The sequence below is a fragment of the Balaenoptera musculus genome, chromosome 13 (assembly GCF_009873245.2).
Source record: "Balaenoptera musculus isolate JJ_BM4_2016_0621 chromosome 13, mBalMus1.pri.v3, whole genome shotgun sequence".
In the NCBI taxonomy this organism is placed as follows: Eukaryota; Metazoa; Chordata; class Mammalia; order Artiodactyla; family Balaenopteridae; genus Balaenoptera; species Balaenoptera musculus.
The window spans coordinates 68,202,036-68,215,623 of record NC_045797.1 but is presented as its reverse complement, the minus strand read 5'-3'; the positions used below and the strand labels follow the sequence as shown (position 1 = coordinate 68,215,623).

The following is a 13,588-nucleotide window of genomic DNA, read 5'->3' as shown; positions in this document are numbered from 1 at the left end:
GGGCCAACTACTATGCCATTTCTTTTTAATATGAATTTATTTATTTATTTTTGGCTGCGTTGTGTCTTCGTTGCCATGCACGGGCTTTCTCTAGTTGCGGCGAGAGGGGGCTACTCTTCGTTGTGGTGCAGGGGCTTCTCATTGCGGTGGCTTCTCTTTGTTGTGGAGCACGGGCTCTAGGCGCATGGGCTTCAGTAGTTGTGGCACGTGGGCTCAGTAGTTGTGGCTCACGGGTTCTAGAGCGCAGGCTCAGTAGTTGTGGCTCGCAGGCTCTAGAGCGCAGGTTCAGCACAGGCTTAGTTGCCCCGCGGCATGTGGGATCTTCCTGGACCAGGGCTCGAACCCGTGTCCCCTGCATTGGCAGGCGGATTCTTAGCCACTGCGCCACCAGGGAAGCCCTACTATGCCATTTTATATAAGAGACTTGAGCATCCTTGAATTTTGGTATCCGCGAGGGTCCTTCCTGGAACCAGTCTCCTGTGAATACCAGGGGATGACTGTATGTTAGACCTGGAAGTAAGCTCAGAAGCCATCCCCTCACTTTATAGATGAGGCATTTGGGGTACAGAGAGGTGAAGTGGCTCATCCAAGGTCACATAGCAAGTGAGAAGCAGAGCCAGGATCACAACTCAAGCTTGATTATGTCAGGGTAATAATACCTCCCATTTTATAGTACTTTACAGACATGGTACTTCTCAACAACCCTGGCGAGTTTTAAGATGACAGATGACTTTACTGTTAAAGGAACCTTCCAGGTACCCTTTGCTCTTCTGGGGCTCATTATTTAGAGAACATTTATAGTGCCTCCCATGTGCACTTGTGTGAATTGCATGTGCCCTTCTTTTCCTTCTCCCAGACATTCAGACTAGACCTTGTTCTTCTGTAGGGTGCATTAATACTTCCAGGAACCAGGTGGACAAGTGAGAGGGAGGTCAAGTTCATCCCTTTCATCCCTTGTTATCACAGTCATAATTCTACTGAAAAGTCACCCAATGCAGGTCCCTAAATGAGAGCTAAAGATACCAGTCACCACCTCTGAACACACAAACCTACAAGAGGGAGGGCCATTTAGGGGGGTTTGTAAGAACAAACGTAGGTATAATGGGAGTTGGCAGTAAGGAGCCCTCAACATTCATTACTGGGCCATTGGCAATTCCAGTTTTCTGGAGTTTTTTTGTTTTTGTTTTTGTTTCTTAAAAACATAAGCACCTTTTTTAAATTAATTAATTTATTTTTATTTTTGGCTACGTTAGGTCTTCGTTGCTGTGCACTGGCTTTCTCTAGCTGTGGCGAGCAGGGGCTACTCTTCTTTGTGGTGCACAGGCTTCTCATTGCGGTGGCTTCTCTTGTTGCAGAGCATGGGCTCTAGGCGAGCGGGCTTCCGTAGTTGTGGTTCATAGGCTCTAGAGCGCAAGCTCCGTAGTTGTGGCACACGGGCTTAGCTGCTCTGTGGCATGTAGGATCTTCCAGGACCAGGGCTCGAACCCATGTCTCCTGCATTGGCAGGTGGATTCTTAACCACTGCACCACCAGGGAAGTCCAATTTTATGGAGTTTTAATGAAGCAGAATGAGATATACCTAAAATGATGTTTGGGAGGGGGAGGATCACCAAATCAAAGAAATTTAGAAATCACCTCTCCCATGCCTTCGTTGTGTGGATGAGGAAACAGAGGAGTGATTCAGTGTCACACAGCAGATCTCGAGGGGGAGGCCTAGTCTCTGCACTCAGCTGCCAGCGCCTTTTCCACTGGAAATCATGGCGTTGTGGAAAGAATGTGCTCTTTGGAGTCCAGCAGCTCTGGAATCATAAATAGCATTGCCACCTATTAGCTGTGTGATCTTAGAAAAGTTACTTTGCATCTCTGAATTGTAGATTTCTCATTGGCAAAAATAAAGATATAGGTGTCCCCCACTTTTTGAAAGTTCGCTTTATGCCACTTTGCTTTTACAAAAGACCTACATTAGTACCTGTTTTCAGTAACTAAAAGACATCCAAAGAGGATTTTCACTTTTATCAAAAAAGGCAAAAAGCAAAAATAGCATTCAGCCTGTGTTTTGTGGCGAGCCCTTGTAGAGGCAGCGTGCGCCCCGAGCAGCCAGAGTGGCGCCGCCAAGCTCCTTCCCCGGGAACTACACTCGGCATCTCAGCATCAGGCCACCAGAGCTTTGAACTGTGTCTGTGAGCATCTTGCTTTGTCTCATTTTATTTTTGCATCCGTTAGCAAGATGTGTCCCAGGGTAATTGCTTCTTCGCTTTATGCCATTTCGAAAGGTTTCATAGGAATGCTCTACTTTCAGATGGTGGGGGGAACCTGTACTAATACCTGCGTGGTAGTAGGCCCATTAGGAGGAGTAAACGTAAAATAGTATAGATGAAAACAAATAGCGTGAAGTCTAGCATGTAGTAGGCACCTCCCTTCCTTTATACTCCTGGCTTCCAGACTTTTTTTTAACCACAATCCACAGGAAGACATTTATTTTACATCCACAAAAGTTTCACACAAAAAAAATTCTACTTGCCACATGTGATGTACTCTGATTTTGATTTCATTTTATTTTAATGCTGGTCAGGACCCACTAGGTTGATTTCACAACCCACTAATGGATTACACCTATCGTTTGAACAAGCCTGTTTCATACCATGTGTGGATATCATTTATCCACATTGTATGTGTGTCCTTCCTTTCGTTCCAGGCCTTTCCCCCCTCCCTCCCTCTCTGTAACTGGCACACGGCCACACAGCTAGCTGTCGCCAGCACGTGCCGGGCCCTGTGCTCGTGCAGGGTGGAATGAGCCCTGCGGGCCTGCAGGGCAAGTGAGCTCTGCTTCTGCACCCCTCCCCATCTTTGCCATGAACCTCAGCATGGTTGAGAGGACCCATAGGGCCCTCCACCTGCAGAAGTTCTGCCTCCTGCCAGCCTGCTGTGGAACTTGCCCACACTCCCAGCCCGGGAGCCCACCTGAAGTTCCCATTAAGGCCATTGCACCCCAGCAGGGAGAGTAGGCCTCGGATGTCCTCTCCCATCCAGTAGTTTCTTCTTTTGGAATTGCTGCTTTTTCATCTGTAAGCCCAGAGAGCCAGGCGTCTGGGAATATCATTTCAGCTGCTGGGCAGGGGGATTAGACTGAAGAGGGACCATGGCCGTCCTTGCTGCCCCTCCCCCAGATCTTCAAGGGGTATCTGTGAGCACCCAGCTAGGAGGGCGAACACCCAGAGTGTGGGTGTGACCAGGGGGTGCACTCAGAAGGCAGCAGGCAGGGGCCCAAGCCGCGCTGGGAGACAGAGCTTCGGCCTCTAGATGCTGAGAGTCTGTTGGGAGAAACCCAGTTTACAACCAGGCAAGCAATACTTAAAAGCCCCAGAGAGACTCTCTGCGGGGAAGAAGATTGTTTCATGCTCCAAAGAGTTGATCTCCTAAGCGTTCTGTAAGCCCTTTGGGGGTCCGGCACCGTCCTGTGCGGGCCGATGCCTGGCGGTGCTGAGCGGAAGCCTGGAGGCACCGTCCCCGCTGGGGCGTGACCAGGCCCCGCACTCCTCATGGTCAGCTCGCCTGGGACCCCGAGCACTTCCCCTTAGAAGGCCATCCTTTGGTTTTTCCCCTGTTGCTGACTAATGGGGGGAGGGTAATCTGTGATTTTGACGGTGACTCACCGCCATCAGACAGGCGGCGGCTTCTCCCCAGCAGTCCAGCGCAGGTGAGTTGCGTGAGTAGGAGATCCCAGCGCCCTCCACGGGCATCTGCATGGCCACCAGCAGAGCCAGGGCTGAGCTCCCGCCCGTGCGGCCCTGGGGCAGAGCCAGCAGAGAACATGAGACGCCCGTTGCCAAGGCACCTGCCATCCGAGGCACACCAGGCAGGCGCAGATGGTGAGACAAGGTGGACAAAGGGTGGTGGCTCTGCTCTGGGGTCCCAGGCCTCAGGCAGCACCATATTCCTTAGCCCCACCTACCCACTCTCTGCCCTAGCCTTAGCCCAGGCAGGTGCACTGCATCATCTCAGCTGACACACCCCACCCCGGGGGAGAGGGGGGCCGGCCTTTCTCAGTGGCCACGCTGCTGCCCCCTCCTCCCAGCTTCTCATCAAGCAGGTTCACGACGGAAAGAGCATCAGCCTGAGAGTAAGGAGATAGGGAGGATGGGCTCAGATTCTGCCTACTAGCTCTGGGGCCTTAGGGCAGCCCCCTGGGACAGCCATGCATGCATTCATTCATTCATTCCTGCTGTCAGGCCCTAAGGAAGGTGAGCACCATGGGGCACTAAGGGTGAACCACCACCAGATTCTGCCCTCAAGGGGCTTCCAGAGAAGAGCTAGGCCATATGAGAGGGACCATCAACTTCTCCAGCCCTTAGTTTTCCCTTCCCTGTAATGATCAGACGATGTGGCCGCTAAGGTTTCTTTCTGTTATAAAATTTTATAATTCTAAAGTACCTCTTTAAATAAGCCAAGCTTCCACAGTCGTTTGAGAAATGTTTGTTGAATTGCTGTGCGTCGGGCTCTAGACTTGAAGCTGGGCTGCAGAGATGTCTGAATATGAGCAGCGGGGCTTGCCGTGAAGGAGCTTCTAGTGGGACGTGGGGGGATGGCTGGGCTGTGACGGACGCTTGCAGACAGAGCTGGGGGCCCAGGGCAGGAAGGCAGCCCTGCGGCTGGGGGAGCCCACGAGGACTACCCTGCCCCTCCCTCTCTGGCCAGTTGGCCCACGTGGCCTCCTCCCCTCAGACACTGCAGCAGGGGGCGCCCGGGGAGCAGAGGCGACTACAGCCCCCGACCCCGACTCCTGAGCAGGGCCTGGCCCTGCAGTTGCAGAAGCTGGCTGCACGCTGCTCAAGCCCCAGAGGAACTGGCCCGGCTCCAGGAGGCCTCCTCGGAGAGTCTCAGAAGGAGAAGGAACCACTAGGTAACTGTGATCGTTTCAGTACGCATTGACAAATACCCTACGATTTAGAAGGAGCCAGATTTCATCCCAATACTTTGATGTCTAGAAATGGATCCCAGTTGATTGTTTGTTGAAGTCCTCCTAAAACAGCATTTTATTTAATTCAACACATGCTGAGACTACGGTCTTGGCCTTCTCACGGGCGAGGAGCCCGAGCTGTATAAGACAGAGTCTAGACACCAGTCTAAACATCTCAAACTCAAGGCTGACCATGGCTGGGCCTGAGGTTGGAGGCCACTGTGCCATGGAACCCAGCAGAGGGGAGATTGATTCCAGCCGAGGGCGAGGACCTCTGCCCGAAGCTGTGAGCGTGTGATTCTGTGTTCTCGGTATGATATCAAGCCTTTGCACCTCAAGCGTGTTAGTTTCCTTGTTTTGCGATCTTGGACCCCCTAAAAATGAACCAGGCCTGCTCAAGGGTTGGCACATTTAGGGAGACTGTATACATGAACCAGTTACAACCACTTGTTTGTTCCTAAAGCCCATACCAGCAGCCAGGCTGACATCGCTCAGGGCACAGCTACAAAATAAGCTCCCATCGTGCCGGGCACTTGCTTACCAAGGCGCCCAGAGTTGGATGGGGCGTCTTCACAGTGGCCTTTGGAGGGTTTGGGGTGACAGGCATTGAGGCAGAACCGGGTCTCTCTATAGAGATTCTGTTATAAGGATGACCCCTTTGCCACGGGGACAGCAACCCCAAATGAGTCAGTATTTACAGTGGCCGTTCGGGACAATGAGGACAAGGCAAGACCACAAGGATGATTAGCGGGACTTGTCTTACACTATTTACAGGACTGCTTTGATTTTCAGACCGCAGTCGGCTTGCGTATGACTGATTAAAAACATGTGCCAGTTGAAGTCACAGCTGCAGAAGAAAACTGGAAAAAGAAAGGAGCCTTAGATGTTTGGGAACTTGCCTCTATTTGCAAAAATGAATTCTGACTTGATTTGTGTGTCCTTGGTTTCCTGACGAGGAGCTCCGTGTCCCCGAACCTCTCCTCCCACCCTGCCCGGTCCACCGCCGCCCTGGCCTGGCTCAGCAAGCGTCGTAGGGCTCCTCTTACGATTGCCCAGAGAAAAGCATGTGGGAATTCCAGAAAGAGACTACTGAGTCCAGTTTGGGAAAAGAGCAATTGTTTAGGCTCCTGCCAAATAAAAGGCCCCAAGTATATGAGGCTAAAGGCGGCAAGATCACAAGGTCTCCTCCTTGAAGTCGCGCTCCCGCAGCAAGACGAGCTCCGGTGGCACTGGGGTCAGGGTGTATCTTAACTAAACTCGCTCAGCGTCTGTTTTCTCACCTGCAAAGTGGGACCTTGACTCCTGCCCCACGGGACAGTGTTGTGAGTGCCACCTATGCGATGTTTAATCTGCTTTATGGGCTTCCTTCCTCTTTCTCCGGAATCTCCAACCTCTTAGGGCTTTTTATTCTCTGTTTTTGTTTTCATTTTCTTAAAGCTGTACTGATTCAATTGTTCAGATGTTGATTGCATGGATTTTTGTTCTTTTGAAAAGGTCCACTGAATAAATCAAGACCTATAATTCCAGCAGGGAAAATCCCTTTTGATGAGCCTTGTTGAAGAAAGTTTCCTAACTGCCTTCATCTCAAGGCCTCTGAGGATCTTCCTGACAGCTCCCTGTCACCACTCTCTTTAGTGCCGCCAGAGCCCCTTCCCCAGAACACATAGATGATTGGATTTTCCAGGCATTGTTTCCCCCGACAACTTAGTTTGAGCTCCCTGACTCTGGACCTCCTCTCAGTTGGAGGGCAGACATGGCCGAGAGGAACAGGCCTTCCTTCCCTCTCACCAACTGCCTGTAGTTCCCTGAACATCTGATCGGAGCTCTGCCATGTTTGTGAAAAAGCATCCCAGATAAGGCGACCACCATCTCCCCTCACCACCATCACCTACGATGCGTCGGGGCCTGGGCTTGGCTGGTGCCTTCACTGAACAGGTGAAGAGGCAGGACACAAAGAGGTTAAGTGGCTTGCTCAAGGTCACGTGGGTGTCTCAGAACCATAACTGGGTGGCGCTTAGAGATTGCCAAGTATCCGTCTTCCTGTTAGAGGTGAGGAAACTGAGGCCCAGCTCCCGATGACCCGGCAAGCCAGGGCCTGGACTAGAGCCCGTGTCTTCTGCCTCATGGCTCAGTGCTCTTTTCACTTGCCCCACTGCCTCCCCTTTATAATACTTGTTGACCTGGACAGAAAAAGGTCTGCTTGAGGACTGGGCCCACTTCAGTACCCCCGTCTGGGGTAGCCAGAGCCGCTTGATTCTTAAACATCCATCTAGTTCACGGCTGCGACCTCCCCCCGACCAAGCTTTTGACCAGAGCCACACACGGGAGCGCACGCAGCGGCTCAAGCAGAAGCCGGCCGGGCGCAGGCGCCTCCCACTGGTACCACGAGCACGCCTCCAGCAGCTCCGGGCTGCATTTCAAGAGGTACGCAGTGTCCCAACCACTTTGGCTGGGTGTCCGATGCTGAGACTGACCACCTCTGTGCCTCCAGCTGCCAGCTCAATACGATACGTGAAAAACGATCCAAGAAGGCCCAGGGGAAAGGATGAGCCGGGAGCAAGGACCATAGGACCTCTCCATCCACACAGGGGTTTTCTCTTCTGCAGCCACACATGCCCTGGCTGTCCGCCTCTCCCCTCAGACGCAGCTGGGTCCCCACAGTAACAGTTGACACCCATTGATCAACTGGTTTGCCAGGTACCAGGCCAAGTGCTTACACGGAGCATCTCATTTAATCCTCATGAGGATCATCCTTTAAGGTAGGCGTCATGGCTCACCTCTTAGAGTTGAAGAAATTAAAGCTAAACCAGTGAGTCACTTGCCCAGGTGGTACAGCCAGTAAGGAGCAGGGCCAGGCCTTGAGCCCACACTGCCTGTCCTTCACAGCCTCCAGCCTGCAGGGCCTTGGAGATCATCAGGCACAGCTCCCTGCCTTGAAGATGAGGGATCTGGTGCCCAGAGAAGGGAAGAGGCTTACTCCTGGACCCAAGGCCCAGAAAAGTAGACCTGCTGAGCAGCCCAGCACCCTGATTCCTGGCCTCAGGGGTCTGTCTACTCCGCCCCTGCTGCGCCTGTGAGCTGAGGCCATGAGCCAGTCCTGCTTCCAATTCATGGAAAACCTACCTGGCCTCAGCCTGGGGTCAGTTCTTTAAGTTTTATCCTGCTAGCCTGAGACTCTGGGATCGGATGGAGTTGTGATCTTATAAAACCCAGAGTGAAGGGACTTCCCTGGCGGTCCAGTGGTTAAGACTCCGTGCTCCCAGAGCAGGGGGCACAGGTTCAATCCCTGGTCGGGGAACTAAGATCCTGCATGCCCCACAGCGCAGCCAAAAAAATAAATGAAACCCAGGGCAAAGGGACTGAGATCAGTGAAGAGGGTCAGAGCCTTATGTTGTCCGAAGGCATATTTAGCTCTAATTTGGTCTAAAAATAATTTCTCTTCCAGTGGGAGTAGAATGAGGAGCTTGGCTGCCTCAAGGCCTCTCTCCCTGAGGGCCCTTCTGGCCAGTTAAGGGGGACGTGAGAAGACCTTCCCCCACCCCCCTGTAACACGCTTACACTTTTAAAGCTTACCATACACTGTGTCTTCGGGTGAAAGCGTTTTTTAAAAGGTGACAGACAACTAGTGCCATTGGCAAGCAGTATACTCTGGGCAGCTCTCCATTTTCTCTGATAAAAACTGAAATAAATGAAAACAGCACTTCCAAAGAAAACCTATCGATGGATGGGAGCCGGTTGTCATTCTCCCCTTCCTCCTCCCCTCCCGGAGCCGACTTGGTGAGGACCCGCGTTGAGAAGGACTCACTGACGACAGCTGGCAGCACTATGCCTTTCAATAGCCCTTCGCACTGCTTCCCCTTGGCGTCACACCCTTTGCCCTGGCAGGGAAAGCCCAGGACACCACAGGAAACTTCAGAACTTTCTGAAGAAGGAAAAAGCTTGCTTTAAAGCTTGCTCCCTCTTGCCAAGACCTTTCGGTCTAAGGAGCTTGCACTGGTGTGGCCCCTTCCCCAGAAGTTTCCAAGGAAAAACTGAGCTGATGAGATTTGCCCAGTGTGAGGCCGGGCCTGAGGAGGGAGAGCGGGGGAGAGACACCCGTGCCCCGGTGCCCAGGGCCCGTTCCAGCAGCAGCCAGCGCCACTCCCTCATCGGGCACCTATCTTGGAGCCAACAGCCTGTGCCCCTGATGTCTTCCCCTGTGACTTGGGACAGGGGCGCCACCCCGCCCAGTGGTGCTGGGGTACGTCACGCTCCACGGTGTCCGTCAGGCAGTAAAGCAGATGCAGCGGAGACGGGCAGCAGCCTGTCAATATCCGACCCTCCGAAGAAGGGCCACCAGGCTCCCCTCCAGCAAACACAGATGTCGCTGGGGAGACAGCAGCAGGTGAAGCACAGGGGAGGAACGAACGGCCCTCACGTCCGAGGGGCGGCAGCCAGTCGGCAAGGTTCCTTCCCACACGTCTTGTGTGTGAGCGTCACATCAGGGTGGGCTTGTTGCCCCTCCTCACTGTGGGGAACAAGGCTCAGGGTTTCTCTCGCCCGGCCAGCCTCACCCTCGGTCAGGGGCTCCTTCTGCCTCATCACAGTGCCCGTTCCCATAAGGACGATCGTGGGCAAGGGATTTGCGGTCCTAAGCCTCAGAGAAGGTGGCGGCTTGGCTGAATCAGGATGCAGGTGGAGTTGTGTTTACCCTTCTCACTAACTGTCGGCATAGGTTGAAGTTTGAGAATGGACGACAGTTTTATAGTTTTCTTCCTCAGGACCTAAACGTTGCATTTGCCTGCTTTGTGGGGTTGCTCTCTCTCACTTTCCTCGACAGCGTGCAAGGGACGTGCTTGAACTGCTCTTGCAAACCTGGTGGCCATCGGTAGTTACCTTAATTACAGCCGTGAAGCCCACGCTGGGCCCTCTGTATGGGCAGGCCTGTGGGGTCACTGAGAAGGGGACATGCCCCCTGCTTTCCAGGTCTGGCAGTGAAGCCCGGCCAGCAGGCCGTGTGCACACGTGACACGTGCCCCAGCAGAAGCACAGAGAGCGTCTGCAAGCAGGGAGAGAACCTTCTGGTGGCCAGGGAAGCCTTGATGGAGGCAAGGGCATTTGGCCTGAGCGTGACTAAAGCCCCGAGGTGGACATGGCACATGTGAGGAAGAGCAGGTGGCCAGCCTGCAGGGAGCGGGCGTGCGGGCTGGCGTCCTGGCCGGTGCGTGGGCTTCGGGGGCTTCCAACGCCCCCCCGCCTGCACGTGACATCACAGTGAAGAGCCTTACCTGCAGTTTTTCTGGAAGAGGATCCTTAGCTTTCTCAGCTTCTCAGAGGTGGGGGGAGGCACGATCCCAAAAACGTAACAGAGGAAAAGTGCAAATAGTAAAAATCATGGCATGCCAGGCTGCGAGTTTGGGCAGATGAAGGGTCTTGGTTGGGGTGGTGGCAGAGACCCACATTCAAAGAGAATTGATTTAGTTGCAACAGAAAAGCGAAGTAAGCCTTTTGTCTCGGGGAGAAACAGCAGTTTTGTGAAAGGTAACAAGACAGGGAGCCCAGGTGTTGGGACACCGGGGAGGAAGAGGAAGAAACTTCAGGATGAATTCATCGCAGGGGTTTAGGGAGAAGTGGAAACTGAGGGTTCTGTTACAGAAGTACCAGGGGGCCGAAGCACTTTCAAATGCGTAATATTGATGAAAAAGTGCATTTGGAACACACTGGCTTGAGTTATAGAGAGACGTCCAGGTCACAATGTCCTGCAGGTGGTTGGAAATGTGGGCCTGGAAGTTTGGGAGAGAAATAAGGGCTGGAGACCCAGATTGGTTGGTGGCGGGGTCGGGGGGAGGTTCTCTGCTGAGGGTGTTTCGAGCCTGAGAGGAAGCGAGGGGAGTGGCGAGCAGGACGGGAAGAGGCCAAGGAGAGATTTCGTGTGGGAGTGGGGAAGGCGGGAGGGAGAGAAGGAGGGACGGAGGGGGTCTAGACGTGTAATGTCCCAGGGAAAGAGAGCTCCCAGACACAGGCGCCCACGCGTGAATGTGGCAGAGAGGCTGCAGAGACTGGGACTGAAAAAATTCAGCAAAGCACGGAAATTTGAAAGAGGGTTTCCGGTGACTTGGCATTAGGGGAGGGGATCAGGCAGGTGTCATCAGTGACTGCTCTTAGTGGCGATTTAGCGGCGACCCCGGGGCTGCTGAGTTGTGTGGGGCTCTTCGCCGGACGCTGAGCCACCCATTTGACACTGAACCGCCGACACTGAACCACCCGTTTGAGTTTCATGACTGCTGAGCAGTTCTCTGCTCTCTTCTCACGGATGGGCTTCACCTTGTTGCCTCTTGCAGCTTCAGCAGGTCTGCCCTCTGCCTTTAAGTTAGCTCCCCGACTCCTAATGTGGGGCTTCTGACCTCCTGGGAGCCTGGAGTGCCCAGCTTATTAGAACCATGTCCTAAATAACATAGACGTGGGTACGGTACTGAGGCCTTTGTGGTACTGATGGTGACAGGTGTCTTGGTGGCCCTTCCTAGCTCAAGTCACAGGTCCAGGTGAACCACTTCTGGATAAGTCCGTTGTGACTGCTCTGATCTCACAGGCATCAGGGGTGCGGGAGGGAGGACTGGGAGACACACGGGGTGCCCACCGCAACCTCTGCGGCTTCCTCTCGCTCTGCTTTCTACCTCACCCTTTCTCTTCCGGAAGAGTGTTTAGTTCCCAGCTCCTGACAAGCCATCCCATGCCCCCAGGCCTCTGCTCCTGCTGTGTCTTTTGCCTCGAACACCTGTAAAATGGCTGCTTCACCGCCTCCTTCACTGGTTGCCCAAGGCTGGTGCCTCATGGCATTGCCATAAATGCCCTCACCACCGCAGTTGGTATTTCTTACGTGTCTGCTCCTTCTCTAAACTGAGATCACCTGCATGGCAGGTGCCACATCTGGGTCATCTCACAACCCTTGGCACCTCAGGCAGTGCCTGGCACAGTCAGCGTGGCACGTGCCCCTCTCCTGCTGTTGGACAGAGAGCCTGCTTCTCCAGATTCGAACCTGGTTGCCGGAAAAGCCAAACGGTCTGCCCCAGACCCTGCCACTAGTCTGTGACTGACCAGGGAACATTCTCCTGATACCCAGCCTGGCTTTCTTTCCAGTAGATCAAACTACAAATATGTCTGCCAACAAATGGAGACCGTGGATCACTTAGAAATCCCTCTTATTAGACCCTCTCTGTCTATATGAAGTCAAAGATCCACTTGAGTGAAAGTGCAACCTTGTTGATATTTCAGATCATGAAAACGACTGGGTGGTTGGCTTGATCACTCTCTGGCTTGTACCCTTGGACCCTTGGCTTTGACCTGGGGAAGGGCAGACGGAACCCGAGTACTGATGTCTAATAGGAATTGGCAGCCAGGAAGGTCCGAGTACAGGCCCTTTAAATATCCATGAGAGATAGCACGGTAGTGAACTGTATGGACCTCCCTTGGAAAAATCCAGAGGGCTTTGCATCAGCAGGGAAGGAAAATCCAATCCAAGATGCATGAACAATAAATAACAACTGTTCCGAGTTAGGTTGAAAGCTCTGAGTTGCACTTTTTTTTTTTTTCAAGATGTTTGTGCTAACCACAATTTTTTTTCTCCCCCTTTCCCACCAGGGCTTATTTCAAAACCTTTGTCCCTCAGTTCCAGGAGGCAGCGTTTGCCAATGGAAAGCTCTAGGAAACACCAGTCTTGAGAGGTGGCCAGCCAGACTGCTCTGTCCACATGCGTGTCAGCACATATGGCCGCTTCCTGGAAGCCATTGGAATGTCTTCACGGCAGCATTTCGCTCACACAGCAGCTTTGCGCCCCGACTGGAACCCAAACTTGAGCTGGCTGGCGGGAACCTGGGTCCCAGAGCCCCTCACCTCTGGTTGCTCCCTCTTTGTTTCCTTCAGTATACTTCTTAGTTGGAAGAAATAAAGTCACAAATCAGGATGCTGTTATTTTTCCAGGGAACGTTAAGACATCATAAATGCACACACCCTGATTCCAAAGCCTTTGTCTCTGAGACCTCTTTTAAGTTTTCAGATAAAACACCCATTTGCTTTTTTCTTTCCCCCTGAAGCCAGCGCCTTGTGCGTGTGTGTTTCACACCCAACCTTTCCCATTTGGACAGTCCCTCATTGGAAAGGTGCTGCCTGAATGAGTCTGACCAACTGGCAAGGTTTCAGCCACCTACCCAGCTGGGCCCTAGGCCAGCGCTCGGGAACAATTGGGTGCCAGCGTCAAACGCCGCTCCCCCATCCATCTCCAGGCCCCTGTGTGTGTGCCGTGTACAAAGCCCATCCTGACCCAGGAGGTAGTCGTTAAAGGTTGCTGAATGCATCAAGGAATCCATCCCTCTCTCCATCCCTCCTCCCGAGGCTGATGGGAGAGTTGTCTGGGCTGACGAAGCACTGTGCGAATTATACCTGAAAGACACAGGTTGGGTCCCGTGGGTGATCCCTGGGCTCAGGCCTGCCAGCTCCGCAGCCATCCAGGAACGGAGCGGGGGAAGGTACCCTGAGCAAGCTCCATCTTCCCTGAATTTATGGATTATCAGAGCCAGGTGGGGTTTCAGAAGTCATCTTGTTTCCACCCCCAAGCCCTCTCCCCTGCTGCTCCCTTCAGTGTCAGAGGCGAGAACT

General features: G+C 53.2%; 1 protein-coding gene across 2 annotated transcripts in view; it reads left to right on the top strand.

Annotated features, from left to right (window-relative positions):
* The window catches only part of BABAM2 (BRISC and BRCA1 A complex member 2), a 431,982-nt gene extending 419,088 nt beyond the window's left edge, over positions 1 to 12,894 (top strand). For both annotated transcript variants that reach the window (XM_036873975.1, XM_036873977.1), the window contains exon 12: positions 12,575 to 12,894. In XM_036873975.1, the coding sequence (XP_036729870.1) occupies positions 12,575 to 12,638 (64 nt within the window). In that variant the 3' untranslated portion in view covers positions 12,639 to 12,894. The remainder of the gene's footprint in view (positions 1 to 12,574) is intronic.
* Positions 12,895 to 13,588: the final 694 nt, after the last annotated feature.